At 43.7% G+C, this 20,431-nt stretch overlaps 2 protein-coding genes across 10 annotated transcripts in view; both read left to right on the top strand.

Annotated features, from left to right (window-relative positions):
• The first annotated feature begins 1,772 nt into the window (after window positions 1-1,772).
• Window positions 1,773-12,142, top strand: C19H19orf18 (chromosome 19 C19orf18 homolog). Of its 4 annotated transcripts, none has more exons than XM_032324828.1 (8): window positions 1,773-2,717; window positions 2,840-2,905; window positions 3,804-3,845; window positions 6,597-6,656; window positions 7,080-7,172; window positions 7,829-7,931; window positions 10,242-10,426; window positions 11,794-12,142. In XM_032324828.1, the coding sequence occupies exons 1-8, from the start codon at window positions 2,636-2,638 to the stop codon at window positions 11,910-11,912; spliced, it is 750 nt and encodes a 249-aa protein (XP_032180719.1). In that variant the 5' UTR covers window positions 1,773-2,635; the 3' UTR covers window positions 11,913-12,142. The 4 variants fall into 4 exon arrangements, with proteins under 4 accessions (XP_032180719.1, XP_032180718.1, XP_032180720.1 ...); XM_032324827.1 differs by having other exon boundaries at window positions 6,597-6,657; window positions 7,075-7,172; XM_032324829.1 differs by lacking the exon at window positions 3,804-3,845 and having other exon boundaries at window positions 6,597-6,657; window positions 7,075-7,172.
• Window positions 12,143-15,373: 3,231 nt separating this feature from the next.
• Window positions 15,374-20,431, top strand: part of LOC116579356 (zinc finger protein 671-like) — a 55,863-nt gene continuing 50,805 nt past the window's right edge. For 2 of the 6 annotated variants that reach the window (XM_032324630.1, XM_032324628.1), the window contains exon 1: window positions 15,376-15,663. Coding sequence is in view for 3 of the 6 variants with exons in the window: in XM_032324624.1 (XP_032180515.1) it covers window positions 15,631-15,663 (33 nt within the window). In the remaining 3 variants the exon portion in view is untranslated. Of the gene's footprint in view, window positions 15,664-20,431 lie in introns of all 6 variants that reach the window. The other 4 variants (XM_032324624.1, XM_032324623.1, XM_032324619.1 and 1 more) reach the window with 4 other exon arrangements.

Raw genomic sequence — 20,431 nt, 5'->3', positions numbered from 1 at the left:
AAAGTTTAAAAATTTACAATATGGCGGGGCGCCTGGGTGGCTCAGTGGGTTAAGCCGCTGCCTTCGGCTCAGGTCATGATCTCAGGGTCCTGGGATCGAGTCCCGCATCGGGCTCTCTGCTCAGCGGGGAGTCTGCTTCCTCCTCTCTCTCTCTCTGCCTGCCTCTCTGCCTACTTGTGATTTCTCTCTGTCAAATAAATAAATAAAATCTTTAAAAAAAAAATTTACAATATGGCAAAATGGGTGAAGGGGGTAAAAAGGTACAAACTTCCAGTTATAAAATGAATACATCATTGGGATGTAATGTACAGCATAGTGACTGAAGTTAATATTATATTGCATATTTAATGCTACAGTTGCTAAGAAAGTGGATCTTAAAAGTTCTCATCACAAGAAAAAAATGTTGTTAACTGTATGGTAATAGATGTTAATTAGACTTATTGTGGTGATCATTTTGCAGTATCTACAAATATCAAATCATTGTACACCTGAAACTAATACAATATTATGTCAATTAGAACTTTAAAAATTATATTCTACTTTGCGGTGTCTCAATATCATTAAAAATACTAATTGGGATGGATAACGCTTGCCACCCAGGTTAAAGGTGATTGGGATTGGCAAACTTTGATAAAGGGAAAAACTAGGAAGACTCCTATTAGGCATATGCCAAGGGTCTAAGACCCAGTTCTAAACCAGGCACCCGACTTTGTGGGAGAAAGCCAAGAGAACAGTTTGGGCTTGCTGGATTTAAGGGAATTTGTTAGAAGGTTTTGGTTATGTTATGGAAGACATTTATCTCTTGGCCTAATCTTCATAGCTTGATCTGATCTGCACATCTGTCAGTATCATTAGCCCAACCCACAGTGGTATTCTGATGGATTGGCACAATTCATCCAGCAGGGCAGGTTGCATGGAATACATGAGTCAATTCAGGAACAGGTCTTGAAGAGCCAGGTATCCAGAGACCTAAGGGAAAGGACTGGGCAAAGCAGTAGTAACCATTGGGAAGTTAATATCCTAAAACCAGCTCCAGAGAAAGCAGTGTCCATGGGGATCCTGACAGTTCAAAGTCAAGTCTAGCAGGAGCAGTGCCCATAGGGTAATTAACAGTCCAAAAAGAAGCCCAAAGGGGCACCTTGGTGGCTCACTTCTGACTGTTGTTCTTGGCTCAGGTCTTGATCTCAGGGTCATGAGATCAGACCCTGTTTGGGCTCTGTGCTGGGCATGGAACTTCCTTAATAACAACAACAACAACAACAACAAAAACTCCAAAGAGACATAGCAGATGAACATGTCCAGGTGGATCCGAATGGCAATTCTGAGATTGCAGAACATAGAAAGAGAATGGGAGCCACGTTCTTACATGGATCATCCCCCAGGTATAGCTGGATGGAAGGAAGACAGGAATGGGAATAAGGGTGTTGTAAGAGTAAAGCAAGAAGCTGGCGATAGTCCACTATATGGGTATAACTATCTAGAGGGTTTTATTTAGGTTTGTCATCTCACAAACATTCAGAAAGGGGAGCTGCAGGGCACCTGGGTGGTACAGTCAGTTAAGCATCCGACTCTTGGTTTCCTCTCAAGTTGTGATTTCAGGGTCATGAGATTGAGCCCAAGTTGGGCTGTGTGCTTAGCGCAGCGTCTGCTTAAGACTCTTTCTCCCTCTTCCTCTGCCCCTTCCCCTCCTCTCTAAAATAAATAAATAAATAAATAAATACATCTAAAAAAAGAAAGAAAGAAAGGATAGCTGGCCTTTAGGTACAGTGCAAGTGGAACCAGTTTCTAATCCCAGGGGGCTTCACAGACCGAAGATCTGGTCTGCTATTGATATTGGTAGAGGTGAATCAAAAATTGCCTTGGGTATTTTGAGAACTACTGGATTGACAAAGGACATGTACAAGGGACAATCTTCTATGCTATTTTCAATTCCATTTCCACATTTTGAGATGATTCAATTAATCTCCTTTAAAGAAATTTCTGGAGGCAGCCAAAGGGGTCTATGGTTCTGAAGAGTACCCAGAGGGTGGAGGTGTACTGAATTGCTTTTTTGCAGATGCTCTCCCGTTTTCCAGCAAGAACTAACACTCAGTGCCAACACTTTTTGAGCTTTGCATGGGTTACGTTATTCAGACATTGCTATAGTCCTGTGAGGTAGGTGCTATTTCTTTCTCCTGTTTTTACAGATGAGGAAGCTGAAACCCAAGGCTTAAGTTACCTGATCAAGCAGGAAGGTCTAGGAAGCCAGAGACTCGGACTAGAATTTAGGCTTTTGACTACACAGCCCTACTGTGTTCTCTGTTGGCTTCTTGTGTGTCCCACTGAATTTTCAATGATCTTTGCTGCCTCCTCACTGGTCTGTACACTCCCCGAGGGCGGGGCCCTGGTTCTGTTCTCCACAGATGAGCCTCTTCCCATGCCCCATCCTGTTAGTATCCCCATTGTTTGACCTGGTTCCGTGGAGGAAGTCCATGTGGCAACGTGAGCTGACCTCACACTGGTAACTCCAGGTCAGAACCCAAACATTCTGTAGGGAGCAGAGTTTCTTAGTTCCTCATAAATACAGGGCAGATACTATGCTATAGCTAAATCTATCCTTTCATCCGTATGCTGAAAGACTAACAGTTTTGGAGTGATGGACAAGGTTCAAAGTTCTTTCACCTTTCTAGTTTTGTTTTTAATAGAATGCCCACTTCTTCTATGCTTGCCTTATGGAGGTGAGTTCCAACCAGTTGATCTAGCAACAGACTTAATGGGTAACTTCAACTATTTTTTTACTTGTTTCAGGGGAAATAAGAAGGGGTAATTACATTTCACTGCTACAAGTTTTCTTTTCAAGGCTACAAACAGTCACAAACATCCACAAATGTCACTAAGCAGGAAGGTGTTTTCTCAAGACTCAGAGGTAAGTCATTGTATTACTCATTAGGTGAAATGGGAACCATAGTCTGGGGTCATCCTATTCACTGTATGAATGTGTCTTGTCTTACGTATTTGCTAGGAGCATGCGCCATACAGTAATATAATTAGATAAGCATTGCTTGAAAATTAGTCCGGTATTATTCTTTCTTGGTAAGCTGTGCTTTCTTTTCAGGGATTACTGTGCCTCTCTTTCATTTCACTCATCACACACAGAAACTTTGCCTGCCTCAGGATCATTTGAATGTGTCTGTATGGCTTTAATTGTAATGTGGGGGCACATTCTGGTGGTAGACCATAGGAATCCAGATACAGCAAGCATAAAATGTTCTTTATAATTATCTGTTTTCTATGCTTTGCATTTTAAGTCCTAAAACTCTGTTTATCTCAAAACAGAGAAAATGACCCTGACAATTGGTGAACCAGGCAGTAACTCTTTGTGAAGAGACATGGTACTTATAAACGACTTCTATTCTGTACAAGGGAAATGCTATCTGCACAATATAATAGCTTGTAATTCTGTAGGAGGAAAGGATATTGCCATGGGGCCCTCCCTGGCCCTGGCTCTCTGACCTTCCGATGATAGCACAGATCCCTTCAAATCTGTCAGGTCCTCAACCAGCTCATGTGACTGCAAAAACAGATCAGAAAGCAAATGCATTATGTTCTTAACCCCCCATATTCATGAAAGGAAATGCTAGATAGAAACAGAACAAATTGCAGATTAAGCCACATATTTCTTTGAGGCATTATAATAAATTTATTAACAGTATTTACCTTCTTAGCTATTAGGTCCCCTTGTCTAATACCAAGTTATTTCTTTATTTTCCTAAATCTGTCTTAAACTTGTCTCTTCTCTCTGATCCCTTTGAATGGCTTTCTAGCTCCAAGACCTATTATGCCCAAGCAATTCACAGGGCGTAATGGTAAGTCAAGGGATCTGGGATGGTACCTGGGATTCAGGAACATTCCCAGAGCTGCTGTGGTATATGGCTCCAGAGGGCGCCCCACAGTGGTCATCACTAATCTGTACAGCCCTTTCTGCAAATCAGAAAAAGGAGTGCCCTGTGGGTGGTTGGTTTAGTTATGATGCTACTCAGAACGGATTAGAAAATAGCACAGATGTCCAAGCATCAGGAAATACAGACTTTTTAAAAATACATTTTATTTATTTATTTAATTGACAGAGAGAGAGAAAGAGAGAGAGACAGCGAGACAGGGAGCACAAGCAGGCTGAGTGGAAGAAGGAGAAGTAGGCTTCCCACCAAGCAGGGAGCCTGACCTGGGGCTTGATCCCAGGATCTAGGGATCATGACCTGAGCTGAAGGCAGATGCTTAATGACTGAGCCACCCAGCTGGCCCCAAATACAGAAAATCTTAAAAACAATACAGCAGCCCTCCCAAACACATTAGGAACTTTTCTAAAGCTCAGCTATGAATACCTCACTTGCCTGTTCATCCCCCTACTGCCAAAGCCCAGAGATTGAATTCTTGCCAAGGTATCAGTAGACCTGCATTTTAATCTTTACTTTGAAACTAACTGGTGTTATGAGCTTACACTAGAGGTTTGCTGAGACCTCTGGTGCGTCCAAGCTTTGGGTCCCAAGTGCAGGTTCCAATATGGAGATAGAGGACAGAATTGTTTTAGATCATTGGAAGATTCCCAATTTTCTCTGTAACCCTTAGCTCTTGGTTATATGAAAAGATGCCTAACTCATAATAAGGGAAATACTCATTCCAATTTTCAGCTATCATGTTGAGAGTGGGCAAATGTTTCATTAAGAAAACTGGCAAAAGAGTTGGGAAATATAATCTCTTGCTTCTTTTTTTTTAAAGTAGGCTCCACACCCAGTGTGGAGCCCAACACAGGGCTTCAGTTCACACCCTGAGATTGAGACCTGTGCCGAAATCATGAGTCGGACTCTTAAACGACTGAGCCACCCAGGTGCCCCAATCTAACATTTTTAAAAACTGAAGTATAATGAATGTATAACATCCTATTAGCTTCAAGTGTATATAATCTCATATCTTGTGTGTAGGCAAGGAAAGAGTGCAACTTCTACAGAGGGCAATTGGCAATCCTTATAAATACAAAAAGGATGTATTTACTTTTTGGCCCAGAGTACTGAAATATGCCTGGGATTTATTTTAATCAGGTATGATAAGACATATAGACACAGAAATGATTGTTCATGATGGAAGAACATTATATTCACAGATTTCTAGAAGCAGGGCAAGAGGGAGGAGCATGGCTCAGAGTCCTTATTGGTGTTTTCATGGGAAAGAAAGAGTGAAGTGGGGTAGGGACACAGAGTAGTGGATAGTTGGAATGATTTCGGTGGGCTCTGGGCTATAGGAGTGGTTTCTAGTTGTCCAGCACCTGGCCCTGGGAATATTTAGGGTAGGGGAAACATTGGCTTGTTGTGTGAGAGGTAGTTGGAGCTGTGGGCTCTGGATTGGTTAGCTTATATCAAAGGCATGCTCAGAGGGGAGGTTTCCATGAACTTTAGGAAATAGCTAACCCTGGGAGGGACAGTCTGTCAGATGTGAAAAAACCTCAGATGTGAAAAACCTCAAAAATACAGAAAATAGGAAAGCCTGGCTCAGTCAGTGGAGTGTGCAACTCTTAGTCTCAGGATTGTGAGTTCAATCCCCACGTTGGGTGCAGAGATTACTTAAAAATAAAATGCCTTAGGGGCGCCTGGGTGGCTCAGTGGGTTAAAGCCTCTGCCTTCAGCTCAGGTCATGTTCCCAGGGTCCTGGGATCGAGCCCCGCATCAGGCTCTCTGCTCAGCAGGGAGCCTGCTTCCCTTCCCCTCTCTCTGCCTGCCTCTCTGCCTACTTGTGATCTCTGTCTGTCAAATAAATAAATAAAATCTTTAAAAAAATAAAAAATAAATAAATAAATAAAATGCCTTAAAAATACAGAAAATAAGAAAATATAGTCAATATAGTCAGAAATTTCATTTCTAAGAAACTACTAAAAAATATGTTTCTTGGGGTGCCTGGGTGGCTCAGTGGGCTAAAGCCTTTGCCTTCAGCTCAGGTCATGATCCCAGGGTCCTGGGATCGAGGCCCACATTGGGCTCTCTGCTCAGCAGGGAGACTGCTTCCCTGCCCCCGCTCTCTGCTTGCCTCTCTACCTACTTGTGATCTCTGTCTGTCAAATAAATAAATAAAATCTTTTTAAAAAAATATGTTTCTTGAGGTACCTGGGTGATAGAGTTAGTTAAGCATCTGACTCTTGGTTTTGGCTCAGGTTTTGATCTCAGGGTCTTAAGATCCAAGCCCTATTTTGGGCTCTGCACTCAGCAGGGAGTCTGCTGGAGATTCTCTCTCTCCCTCTGCCCCTCCTCTTTCTCTTTCTAAAATAAATAAATAAACCTTTAAATAATTATATATATATATATATGTGTGTGTGTGTGTGTGTGTGTGTGTGTGTGTGTGTATGTTTCTCATTTCCCTAACCCACCTACTCTCCTGTTCTGCAGGGGACTTTCATATCAATTTTTCTTGCTCTAGAAAACCCCCAACATGATTACCTCAGGCTCGCCTTGAGGGGTGGCCTTGTTTCCTCCATAACTGGCAAAATCCAAGCAGTCAAAACAGAGTATCTGCATCCTCCTCCCCATCCACCTGCAACCTCACCCTCCTTCTCTGCTTTCCTTTCTTTCTAGGCCGAGGATGGCCCCAGCCAGTGCACCACCGTCCATCTCCACCGACTGGCACAGGCACAGGTGACAAGTCCCTCCTCATTTCCTGTAGTTTAAATATCACAGCTTAAATATCAGTCCCGTCCTCCTATGAAAGCGCTGTCCGTTCTCCCATCTTAGAAAGCAAAACCCATCTTCCTATCCCTTAGCCCTCCTGGGAGCTGCCCTCATCTCTCCTCAACACCAAAGACACCGCTAGCCCTTTCCCAGAGCACTTTCTTCCCGCCATGCTCGGCTGAGCTTTCACTGAGGCGTGAAGCTCAGGGCGTTTTTCGTTCAGTTGCTGAACTTTCTGTGCCATGGAAGGGACGGGGGTGGGACGGCCAAGTGCGGGTGAAGAGTAATCTCCGTGGTGTGTGAAGTTTTGCAAGCAGCCGAAGAGCGTACTCGCCGCGGAGTTGCTGTTTTGTTCAGTTTGTGCGAACAGTAACTCTTCTCTCGTCTCAGGCAGGGGGGAGAGTCGTCCACCTGACCTCAGCAAGAGCAGCCGGAATCTCAGAGCACATCCGACACCGGCGAGCGCTGAGACCTGGAATGCAGGTTGGGGGAATGGCGTTCTCAGTTTCTAACACCCTCTCAGCACGGCACCGCACACCCTGACACCATCCGTGAGACACCTGAGTCACCAAACTAAAGCTGCTGTCCTTGCGGCCACAGAGCTGGCAGGTGCTGCTAGACCGAGTCAGGGATCCTGTGATCTGGGCAGCATCCCTACAGAGTGAGAGCCGGGCTTTGGCAAAGAACCAGAGGCAGAGGAGGCAAATAGAGTTGGGGATTCCTTTCCATGGGAATTCAAAGTGTATTTGTTCACACAGGCCATGCGATCTAGCCTCCATATTATTTATTTATTTATTTATTTTTAAAAGATTTTGTTTATTTATTTGACAGACAGATCACAAGTAGGCAAAGAGGCAGGCAGAGAGAGAGGGGGAAGAAGGCTCCCTGCTGAGTGGAAAGCCGGGTGTGGGCCTGGATCCCAGGACCCTGGGACCACGACCTGAGCGGAAGGCAGAGGCTTTAACCCACTAAGCCACCCAGGTGCCCCAAGCCTCCATATTTTTTAAGGATGCTATTTTTATGGTACTTTGGATTTTGTCTCCCATCCCCCTTTGAAATAACAATATGGTTAACAAATATATTAACTGATAGACACAAGTGAAATGAAATTTTATGTGAACCGTTCTTTCCATTTTTAGCACTGATTTCGCACAGACCTGCTCTTGTTCAAGTAATTATAATTGCATGTGTAGCCTTTACCATTGCCCTGGTATTTGGAATCGCGATTTCTTATGTGATATAGTAAGTATTTACTAAGTAACATTACCAACCTCAAGTAAGACATAACAAATTAACCAGGCTATTATTTAGTAATGCTGATGATGATAATTCTTAAAATCACTAAATTATTACTGTCATTCTAAACCTCCCCACCTGTGTTTTTCAGAATATGGACTGTACTCATGTTGGGTCACAATGTAAATGAAGAAAAAAACAATTAGAACAGAATACAATTTTAGTAGGATAGAATATATTGAAAAGCATTATATTTTTTTAATGAAAATGCTGATTATTTAAAAGTTAAAAAAATTTTAAAGATTTTATTTATTTATTTGACAGAGAGAGCACAAGTAGGTAGAGCAGCAGGCAGAGGGAGGGGGGAAGCAGGCTCCCCGCCAAGCAGAGAACCAGATGTGGGCTCATGGAATCATGGCCTGGAATCATGACCTGAGCCGAAGGCAGCTGCTTAACCAGCTGAGCCAACCGGATGCCCCAAAAATTTAAAAATTTTTTTAAAATTTTATTTTTTTTTAATTTGTTATTTTCGTCACCATACAGTACATTAGTTTTTGATGTAGTGTTCCATGATCCGTTGTTTGCATATAACACCCAGTGCTCATTACAACACATGCCCTCCTGATACCCATCAGCAGGCAACTCTGCCCACCCCTTCCCCCTCTGAAACCCTCAGATTATTTCCCAGAGTCCATAGTGTCTCACGGTTCATTTCCCCCTCTGATTCCCCCTTTCAGTTTTCCCTTCGTTCCCCTAATGTCCTCTGTGCTATTCCTTATGTTCCACATATAAGTGAAACCATATGGTAATTGTCTTTCTCTGCTTGACTTACTTCACTCAGCATAATCCCCTCCAGTTCCATTCAGGCCGATGCAAAAGTTAACTGACTGAGCCACTGAGGCACCCTAAATAAATAAATCTTTTAAAAAAATACATAAAAACATATACATAGGGATTCACCTTCTTTTTTTTTTTTTTTGACTTAGGTTCTCATATGGTTCACACAGCACTGTTGGGTCCTATGTTTATTTGAAATTTTGATATTTGGTTTATCATGGATTTTTTCCCACTCATTTCAATTTGTTAAAATATTGAGCTAAGGGCGCCTGGGTGGCTCAGTGGGTTAAGCCGCTGCCTTCGGCTCAGGTCATGATCTCAGGGTCCTGGGATCGAGTCCCACATCGGGTTCTCTGCTCCGCGGGGAGCCTGCTTCCTCCTCTCTCTCTGCCTGCCTCTCTGCCTACTTATGATCTCTCTGTGTCAAATGAATAAATAAAATCTTAAAAAAAAATATTGAGCTAAAATACTTACCATCATTCCTGATTTTTTTGACACAACCTAAATTTTACAACTGTAATCAAGACATTGGAGACCAGGATTTGGGTAATTACTGTTAACAATATTTAGGATCAGGCCAGTTCTTCCTACTTACATACATCAAACAATTAGGAGGGTATGTATGTTAGGAAAGAGGAAAGCATTCTGTTACTGCTTTTCACATCAGAGATAGCTACTGAAAAATCCACTTTCCAGGCTGGACCTGGTGGAGTGAGCAAGGCACTCACCTCAGATACAAAATTTTTTTTTTTAAAGATTTTATTTATTTATTTGAGAGAGAATGAGTGAGAGAGAACATGAGAAAGGAGAAGGTCAGAGAGAGAAGCAGACTCCCCAAGGAGCTGGGAGCCCGATGCGGGACTTGATCCTGGAAGTCCAGGATCATGACCTGAGCCAAAGGCAGCTGCTCAACCAACTGAGCCACCCAGGTGCCCTCAGATACAAAATTTAAGAGGGTGCCAAAACACTCAGTCATCAAGATGAATGATGTTTTAATGCAGTATTTTATAAAATCTACAATTATTTAAAAAAATATCCATGATGAACAAAATGCCAACATTTTAAATACAGGATCAGTAATAGTGTTGCACCAAGCCACACCGGAGAGCGAGCAAAAGGAAGAATCAGTAATACCTGTCTGGACTTTATTTAAAATGTTGATATTTTGTTCGTCACGGATCTCTTGGCATTCCTTTTTCTTTTGTAAAATGTTGCATTGAGATATTATGTAGTTTAAAAAGAAGATATTATTATATTCTCTTATACTCCACATGAGTTCCTTATTCACCTCACCTAGTCCTGGCCCTGAGCTACTTCCTTTCCTGCCTGTCAGCACGCACAGGAGAGTGTCTGTTTCTGCCTCCTTCCCGCGCCTACCGCCAGGTACAGTGATTGCTTTTCAAGCAAAAGTCGCAGGATTAAGGTAGAATGATTCCCCGTGAAAGCTGCGCTCTTAAGCTCATGCACATTCTTCTCCAGTCGGCTGGTGCACGCGGAGGAAAGACAGCAACTGGTGTGGCTTTATAACAATGTCAGCGTACCATTCCTGGGAGGAGACGAAGATGACGACAATGTGGGTGAGGACTCTGAGAGCGAGAGCCTGGATGAGTCCACCTACCTGCTTCCAGAGAATGAGGAGGAGCTGGAGAAGTTCATTTACTCAGGTAAACACAGGGCCAGTTTGTCCTGTCAGATGCGAACTCACACAAAAGCTGAGCGGGCCCTCATGGTTTGGTTTGCAGAGGCAAAGCGAAGAGGGATTTAGTGGAGTTTGAGGTAATGAAGGTGAATATTTACAGCCACATCTGCAGAAATGAAGTGTTCTCATCAAACTGCACAGAGGGGAAAACAGCCTTGGGTTGCTCGGTTCCTTTTGTGGGGCAATTCCAAGGACCAAGAGCAGAGTTCAGGAGACCAAACTTCCCCCAGACTAAATCTTCCTTTAAACACACTTCTCAGGGTGGCACTATTCCTGAGTCTAGAACACAGGGAGACAGATGTCTCTCTTGCACAGTCTGCCTCCATCTGATGTGGGAACAGGATCCAGACCCCCAGAATGGACACTTGTAGGAGAGGTACTCACCATGCCCGCAAATCTTTGTGAGGAGAAGGCAGCATATGTGTTCACATAAACCTGATTTTGTAGAAGCTCTGAGATAGCTTCTTACAAAAATTCTAGAGCCAAAATATTTCGAGTGCACTGTCTGATTCAGCCGTGCCAGTCTTCCGGTGTGTGGATCTCCTCTCTCACAACCCCAGACACAGGAGTCAGAGACAGGCCGGAAGGCCGGTAGTGCAGTGACCAGTGATGCTTACTGACACCACTGTCCTTGTTTACCCTTAGGAAATACTTTTTCAATGTCTTTTCCTTACATTGAAGTATAGCTTTTCTGTATTCTTTTTTTTTTAAATTTTATTTAAAATCCAGTTAGTTAACATACAGGGTACTATTTGTTTCAAGTGTACAATATAGTGATTTGGCACTTCCATACGACACCCAATGCTCGTCACAGCAAGTGAGCTCCTTAATCTCCCCCCCACCTCCTCCTGGTAGCCATCTGTTTGTGCTCTATGGGTCTGTTTCTTGGATTGCTTCTCTCTCTCTCTCTTTCCCCCCTTTGCTCATTTGTTTCTTAAATTCCACATATGAGTAAAATCATATATTTGTCTTTCTCTGATGGACTTAATTCACTCTAGCTCCATCCATGTCATTACAAATGACAAGATTTCATTTTTTTATAGCTGAGTAATATTCCTTTGTGTATATACATCACATCTTTATCCATTCATCAGCCGACATTATTTTTTTTAACTGAGAATTTATAAAGCATTTATAAGATGTGGGAAAATAACTTTATTTGGGGGAGTTAAATAAATTTAAATTCAGTTTTCACCATGCTTTTCAGATGAAAAACATTCATTTTATCTTGAAAATTCTACTCTTTGTACTTTATTTTTCCATACTTTTCCTTTCACCTTTTGTCTATTCCTCATTTACTAGTACCTCAATAACATTATATCTGTATTTTAGTTATTAGATCCAAAAGAAGAAAGCATATGGAAAACAAGAGATTGAGGAAAGAGCAAAATTTATTAAAGGGAACAAAAATGGGGAATTCTATGCCCGGTATATTCTCAGAGGATCTATGAGAGCAAACGAAAATGATGCAGGACATGCTAGCCAGCATGGAGCCCACAGCTGCAGGGACGACCCGCAACTGGGGACCTGAGCAGGACTTACTCCTCGAGAGCTCTGTCCAGAGCACTCTAAAGAAGAAAACTAGAAGTATATAACCGAAAATAAATCCATATATGCAGTGAGTCTTACTTCTTAGCTCTCATAGTCCATTAATAATTATAACATATTGAAAAAGATAAAATCCAACTTCCTGAGTACAAAAGAGAGACTGTCAGGATTTTTTCCCCTTTGTTTCAAAATTATTTATTTATGTTTTTTAGGTTTTTCTTTTCTTGCTCCTAACCAGAAGCATGAACAATTTCTTTGGGCAGTCTCTCAGACCAAGCCAAGGAACTACTTTCATGATACAAAACTTTTCCAGGGATATTATCTGTCAGTTGTGGTACCTTGTGCCCAATCTCCTCACAGGAAAGCTGAGAATATCCAAATAGATTTGACACTGGACTAACATGCAGCTAATGGATTAACATCATCCCTGTTTTTAAGGACCTGGGATCCGGTGGGGAAAAAGGGGCTGCAGGTAGGGAGGTGTCAAGTGTGGCCAGTTATGGTGGGCGCTGTCAGCCGGGAGCTGCTGAGAGCTGTGGGAATACAGGAGTCAAGACTGACTCCAAACAGGTCAGTGCTTTGGAAACGGTCTGATGGTTCCTCAGAAAGTGAAGCAGAGAGGCTCAACATGACCCAGCAGTTCCACTCTTAGGGTTAGGTCCAAGAGAACCGAAAACACACATACATGGAAAAACCTGCGCACAAATGTTCACAGCAGTGTTACCCATGAGAGCAAAGAAGTGGAAACAACCCAGCAGTCCATCAACTGACAAAAAGATAAAGTGGGGGGTCTATCCATATAACGGAATATTCTTCAGCTATAAGAAAGAAATACCGATACATCTACGACATAGAAAACCTTGAAAAAATTATGCTAAATGAAGTATGTTAGACACAGAGGTCACAAATTTTCTGATTTCATTTATCCAAAATGCCCAAAAGAACCAAATCCATAGAGGCAGAAAGTAGATAAGTGGTTCCAGGAACTGGGTGAGGGGAGAAAAGGGAAGGACTGCTGATGGGTGTGGGGTTTCTTTTTTTTTTTTTTTTAAGATTTTATTTATTTATTTGACAGACAGAGATCACAAGTAGGCAGAGAGGCAGACAGAGAGAGAGGAGGAAGCAGGCTCCTCACCGAGCAGAGAGCCCAATGTGGGGCTCGATCCCAGGACCCCAGGATCATGACCTGAGCCAAAGGCAGAGGCTTTAACCCGCTGAGCCACCCAGGTGCCCCAGGTGTGGGGTTTCTTTTTGGGGTAAGGAAAATGTTTAAAAATTAGATAGTTGTCGGGGCGCCTGGGTGGCTCAGTGGGTTAAGCCGCTGCCTTCGGCTCAGGTCATGATCTCAGGGTCCTGGGATCGAGTCCCGCATCAGGCTCTCTGCTCAGCAGGAAGCCTGCTTCCTCCTCTCTCTCTCTCTCTGCCTGCCTCTCTGCCTACTTGTGATCTCTGTCTGTCAAATAAATAAATAAAATCTTAAAAAAAATTAGATAGTTGTGATGGTTGTACAACCTGGTGAATATACTAAAAAAACAAACCAAAAAACCTCCACCACACTTGGATTGTACTCTTTAAAAAAGAGTAAATGTTGTGGTATGTGAAATAGATCTCAAACAAACTGTTAAAAAAACCGATTTTGTTTGATTTGAGGGTGAACTGAAGCCAGCCAGACCCAGGCTTCCCAACTCTTCCTTTCAGTTTCCATCTTTCATAAAATAAAAAAATTATAACAACAAAAATTGTAATAGACAACATGACAAAGGAATAGTGCGATATATATTAGGAATTGGGATGGTCCAAAGAATCTTTCAGCCAACAGTTTGCACCTGCCTTGGAGGAGGGAGGAGTTATGTGTGGGGCAGGTGGCCCAGGAGACAGCAGGGGCACCTGGGTGGCTCAGTCTGCTTGACTTGGATCAAGATCCAGTTCTTCATTGGGCTTGTTGTGCAGCGGGAGCTTGCTGAACTTCTTCCTCTGCCTGCAGCTCCCTCTGCTTGTGTTCTCTTTCTCTCTCTGACAAATATATAAAATCCTTTTACAAACTGAGGTATAATTGACATATAACATTATGTTTCAGGTGTACAACATAATGATTCCATATTTGTATACACTATGAAATGGTTACAACAACTCTAGTTAATATCCATCACCTTACACAGTTACAAAAATTAATAGCTTTCTATAATTTGCATTTTACAACTTTTTCTGAGATATCAATTCCTCATGCAGAATACTGCCTGTAATCACAGAGGAAATGATAACCACTTTTCGGGAATGAGATGAGATCATGGGTTTATGATACCCCTACATTTTGGGATTCAGAGCGCACTTCGCATGCCTGCTCCACCCGTGAACACTGCAGACATTGTCCTGTATCAAAATAGTATTTCTTTCATTGTTCTGCTTTTGAGATCAATGTCAGATCTTAAAGGAAGTGAATATAAGGACAGTGAATAAGAGACGTGAATGGATAAAAGCTCACCACACGACATCGTAGGTTACACAGATCCATATTTGTACTCTTGCTTCAGGGTAGCACATCTTCCTCCATCTTCCTTGTCATGCCTCTATCTGGAGTACTTTCCCTCTTGTCGCTGTACATACACGGTTCATTTGCTAGTACTGGCTAATTCTTCAGAGCGCATGCATTTGAATTACAGTACAGTGGACACATTTTGTGACTAACTGGAAAACTTTGTGCATTTCGATCTGTAGCCTTTGGGAGCATCCGAAAGAATATGTTTAGCTTCTGAGAGCATGCTGAACTTCCTGGACTCTAAAAAAACATGTCTCCAAATAGGTGCTCAGTTGCAGTCAGACCCTCCAGAAACCTAAGTGCGGCCTCTTTCAGAAGGAGCTAAGTCCCCCTTGGGACCTAGAACCTCTGTTTCCCAGTGTCCTCTGGCGCCAAGGGGCTCTTGAATTAGGCGTCCCTAACCAGAACTAAATTTCGCAAAACTGATCTTAAAGCTCCGTTCTATATGTATTTAAAAACCAGCAAGGTAATAGTTAATTAGCTCTCAGATATGACTGGACAGAGAAAGACTTAGTGGTGGTGTGTATCCCTTTGATTTTGTGGCTCTGGGGAACACATGAAATAATGTGTCTACAAGCATGTCTGTGATTGGTCCAGCGCATACTTCACGATATCCGGATGCGGGCCCCGGCCCAGCAGAGAAGTCCCACTACACCCTGGAGCAGTAGGGCGTACCACTGACCACGCCCTTCGCAGTGGTCCCTCGCCTTTCCCAGGAACCTCCTCCCAGAGCCACGAACCTGGAGCTTTGGCTCATAGAGAACTACAGTACCCAAAAGCCTAAGCGCCGCAGTCCAAGGAAGGCCCGGGAGAGGGGCGTTTCTGTAAGTGCGAAAAGCGGGTGGGCGGGACTTCCGGTATCTTCCCCGAGCGTTTGGTCGCTTTTTGCTAGCATCTGCTCAAGCCGGGGGGTTTGATTGCTTGTTCAGGCCGGAGGTGGAACGGTCGTCGCCGTTTCACAGACTAGTCGGAGGCTCGCGGTTGGCGACGTCCACCCACCGTGGCCCCGCGGCTGGGGCAAGACTTGTTTGCTTCCCCGACCTAGACCCGGGCCGCTCCGGGCTCCGCTTCGTCCACCGAGTCGGATGGCGGCGGCCGCGCCCAGGGACTCGGCTGAGGTAAACGCTCGTCCCCCGTTCCTCCCCGCCGCCCCCCACCCCTACCCCGAAGGCCCTTGCGCGGGGTGCCTGCTCGCGGCCCTGTGGCCCCGGCCCCGGTGTCCGGGACACCGGGGGTGGGCGGGGGCGCATGTGTGAGCGCCGGCAGGCTTCGTGCGGGAGCAGGCTGCGTGCGGGAGCGGGCTCCGGGCTGAGGGGCTGGCGGGGCGGGGGCTGCAGAGGGCCTGAGGCGGGAGGATTCTGCCCTTAGGGGACGGAGCGTGAGGCGGCAGCACGCCTTTCCTGAGAAGTTGTATTCTCATTGTGAGGACTCTGGGAGCTGTAGGGATTTTGAGTAGAAGAAGGACTTGATGTCATTGGGGACTAAAAAAGTAGGCACGTTTTTCCACAGAGCAAAGCAGATTAGGTTGGGGCGTGAATGTGGATTCTTAGAGACCCGTGAGAGGGCTGGTGCAGCGAACTCCCAAGAATGTTCTGAGGGTGGGTGAACCAGAGTAGTGCCAGAAGAGAGGGAGGAAGTGGTCAGAATCCGGATAGATTTTAAAAATAGAACCAACGGGCAGTTACTGCATCAGATGTGGGTGTGATTGATAGTGAGGAGTGTAAAACCAAGTCTTTATTTGTGCTGTTCTTTTGTTTTTCATGAATGTCTTGTGAAAATGGAAATCAGGAGGGCAAGGTAGGAAGGTTTCAGAGGGATCATAAATTGAATTTTGGACATGGTTGATTCTGAGATGTCTTGGGGTAGACGTGTCCCATGGGGACCAGGGATGGAAGGTGTAGGGTTCCGGGAGAATGGGCTGGGTTTCGAGATAGCCACAGGGTGAGAATCGTGGTCTGGACTAGGCCAGGGCCTGGAGATCAGATTTAGGGGTAGCAGTCTTAGGTATATTATTTTATTTATTTTTATTTTTGTTTTTAAAGATTTTTAAGTAATCTCTACACCCAGCATAGGGCTGGAGCTTGGATCAAGCCTGGACCCCAGGATCAAGAGTCCTGAGTTCCACCGACTGAGCTAGCTAGGTGCCCTTTTAGTATGTTATTTTAAATGGTCCCTGGTGTGAAACGAAGGAACTGTCCCTTGAGGTGAGGGGAGTAGGGGAAGAAACATGCGCGTTCCTGACACTTTGCACCAGAAAGAAGGAGTCCTGGCATTTGAGAGGGTTCTGTCGCTGCGTGAAGAGAAGGCTGTTGGGCGTTCAGATCCTGGCATGGGATAGTGACCCACCAAGGTTGGGGTGCTGCAAAATCGCTACAGTCTAATGACCTCACCTTTACTTTTGAACAACTTGTCCTAAGAGAAACAAACACACATTGAAAAGTTCCTCCAGTGCTAGCAGTGATTCTACTTCATTCAGTCTTGCCAAGGACTTAAAATACCTCAAATACCGTATGATAGATTGTCTTAGCCTCTTTATGCTTTTTACTAAAATTTTCCGTGGACAAACTCATTGGGGGGATCTTGCCTCACAGGAGAGTCCTACCAAAGCATTCTTCTAAGGGGGGGGGGAGCAATAAGAGTGAGAGACAAATCATGAGAGACTATGGACACTGGGAAACAAACCGAGGGTTTTAGAGGGGAGGGGGGTGGGGGAATGGGTTAGCCTCTTGTTGGGGATATTAAGGAGGGCAGGTATTGCGTGGAGCACTACATGTTATATGTAAACAATGAATCACGGGACACTGCATCAAAGACTAATGATGTGGGGCACCTGGGTGGCTCAGCGGGTTAAAGCCTCTGCCTTCAGCTCAAGTCATGATTCCAGGGTCCTGGGATCGAGCCCCTCATCGGGCTCTCTACTCGGCAGGGAGCCTGCTTCCTCCTCTCTCTGCCTGCCTCTGCCTACTTGTAACCTCCGTCTGTCAAATAAATACATAAATAAATAAATCTTTAAAAAACCCCGCAAAACTAATAATGTACTGTGTGGTGACCAATGTAACACAATAAAAAATTAAAACCAAAAAAGCCCCAAAACATTCCTCTAATACAAGTTGTTCCAACCCAAGAGATGTTTCTGTTCACATGGCCTAGATGTGATTTTTATGAGTATAGTAGAGGCACAACTCCACCTGTAACTGTCTTAGCTTGGACTTTTTTTTTTTTTAAAGATTTTATTTATTTACTCGACAGAGAGAGATCACAAGTACGCAGAGAGGCAGGCAGAGAGAGAGAGAGAGGAGGAAGCAGGCTCCCCACTGAGCAGAGAGCCCGATGCGGGACTCGATCCCAGGACCCTGAGATCATCACCCAAGCTGAAGGCAGAGGCCCAACCCACTGAGCCACCCAGGTTCCCACCCCCCTTTTCTTTAAATTGAAATATAGTTGACACAGAATGCGTTAGTTTCAGTGTACAAGTCAGGTTTATACATTATTGGCTGGGACTCAAGAAGCACATTAACAAGAGAAAAATAGTTTATTGATGTGTGCAACACAGATGGGAGAAACCTAAATCAAAAGTAGCTCAAAATGGTGGCTCAGGATTCCAGTTGATGTAGCATTTTCTTTCTTTTTTTTTTTCTTTTAAAAGATTATTTATTTATTTATTTGACACAGAGAGAGAGAGAGATCACAAGTAGGCGGAGGCAGGGGATGGGAAGCAGGCTCCCCACTGAGCAGAGAGGCTTAACCCACTGAGCCACCCTGGTGTCCCTGTTGTAGCATTTTCAACAAAGAACAATAAATCTGTAGAGAAATGACAGGAAGAAAAGTAATGTTAGACTTCCAAGGGCAGCCCAGTGTGGGACTCAATCCATCATTACCTGAACCCAAGGCAGATGCTTAACTGACTGAGCTATCCAGGCGTCCCCCTTCCATGGGGTTTTTAAGACAATATTCACTGAAATCAGTTCTCTTATGGAACCCTATTTGTGAAAGTCTGCTTAAGATTATGGCCACACCAGGAGCACCTGGGTGGCTCAGTTGATTAAGCATCTGCCTTGGGCTCAGGTCATGATCCCAGGGTCCTGGGATCGAGTGTCACATCATGCTCCCTGCTCAATGGAAAACCTGCTTCCCCCTCTCATTCTGCTGTTCCCCCTGCTTGTGTGCTTTCTCTATCAAATAAATAAATACAATATTAAAAAAAAAAAGTTTATGACCACACCAATTCTAGTGTGTAGGGGTGGGTTTACCCAAACCAAGTCCCAATTCTCTGACCCACCTTGGTATCCTACAGTTCAATTGAAATCTGACACTGTTTACCAGGAAATACTGTCAGATCTCACAGGTTAAGGATTAAGGTTAAGACTGACTGCACTTCCCCCTTCAGGCACCAGTCACACATCCATGTTCTCATCTCTTGTTTCTGACCAACTTGCTGTAATCTGGAGGTTCCAATGACCCCCAGCCATCTCAGGTCTGATTAATTTACTAGAGTGGCTCACAGAACTCAGGGAAACATTTTACTTAATAGATTAATGATTTTTTGTAAAAGGATATAATTCAGAAATAGCCATATGAAGGGCGAGGTATGTGGAAAGGCACAGAGCGTCTGTGCTCTTTCCTGATACACTGCTCTCCCTGAATCTCCACTTGTTCACCAACCCGGAAGCTCTCTGAACCCTGTCTCTTTGGGGTTTTATGGAGGTTTCATTATATGGGCATGATTGATTAAATCCTCAGCAGTTAATGATTGATTGAACTCAGTCTCCAGCCATTCAGATCTCCAGAGGTCAGGGGTAGGACTAAAACTTCCAACCCTCCAATCATATGGTTGGTTCTCTTGGCAACCAACCCTCGTCCTTACTTAGATACCTTCCAAAAGTCACCTCATTAACAAAAGAAAAGACATCTTTTCTCTCATCATTTAGGAAATTCCAATGGTTTTAGAAGCTCTGTGCCAGAAACAGGGACAAAGATCAAATATATATTTCTTGTGAATCACAGTATCACACTGACCTGGTAAATACACCTATGTTCATAGAGAACTCAGAAAACTTTTCATCTGTGTTGTGACTTTATTTTTGCCTTAGTGAATGTGTTTAAATGCTCAGTGATGAAAAACCAAAATGATTATCTTGTGAATGTTACGTTCTTTTTTTGAATATTATATTCTATTTTTTAAAAAAAACTTTTTTTTTTTTTAAAGATTTTATTAATTTGACAGAGAGAAATCACAAGTAGACAGAGAGGCAGCCAGAGAGAGAGAGAGAGATAGGGAAGCAGGCTCCCTGCTGAGCAGAGAGCCCAATGCTGAGCAGAGAGCCCAATGTGGGACTCGATCCCAGGACCCTGAGATCATGACCTGAGCCGAAGGCAGCGGCTTAACCCACTGAGCCACCCAGGTGCCCCCTAAAAAAAACTTTTTATTTATTTGATGGAGAGAGAAATCACAAGCAGGGAGGCAGAGGGAGAGGGGGAAGCAGGCTCCTCACCCAGTGGAGAGCCCGATGCAGGGCTCAATCCCAGGACCCTGAGATCATGACCTGAGCCGAAAGTAGAAATTTAACCCACTGAGCCACCCAGGTACCCCTGAATATTGTATTCTTAATATCACCTATATGGTTATTCTCCGATTTCTCTCTGAGAGAATAGGCAAGAGCAAGTAACTTACACGTTTGTACCCACAATTCTTTTCAGTTTTTTACTTTAAATATTTTATATATTTGAATTATAAATAGATTGTCATACTATATTAAATGCATAGGCAAACTCTATGCAGTCTGTAATAAATGATCCTTCATTACAAAAATAGAGAAAAGCTAAAAGAAGTGGAATGAAGTAAGACACAAATACTAAGAAGAGGGTTGGAGTGATTATATTAATATA

Source organism: Mustela erminea, chromosome 19 (genome assembly GCF_009829155.1).
Source record: "Mustela erminea isolate mMusErm1 chromosome 19, mMusErm1.Pri, whole genome shotgun sequence".
In the NCBI taxonomy this organism is placed as follows: Eukaryota; Metazoa; Chordata; class Mammalia; order Carnivora; family Mustelidae; genus Mustela; species Mustela erminea.
The sequence above is the reverse complement of the archived record's forward strand: the minus strand, read 5'-3'. Positions and strand labels throughout refer to the sequence as shown.

Coding starts and splice junctions, on each gene's coding strand:
- C19H19orf18 (XM_032324827.1), top strand. CDS start 2,636: ATGGACAAGGTTCAAAGTTCTTTCACCTTTCTAGTTTTGTTTTTAATA. Junction 2,906..3,803: donor TGTTTTCTCAAGACTCAGAG/GTAAGTCATTGT, acceptor ATGGCTTTCTAG/CTCCAAGACCTATTATGCCC. Junction 3,846..6,596: donor GCAATTCACAGGGCGTAATG/GTAAGTCAAGGG, acceptor CTTTCTTTCTAG/GCCGAGGATGGCCCCAGCCA.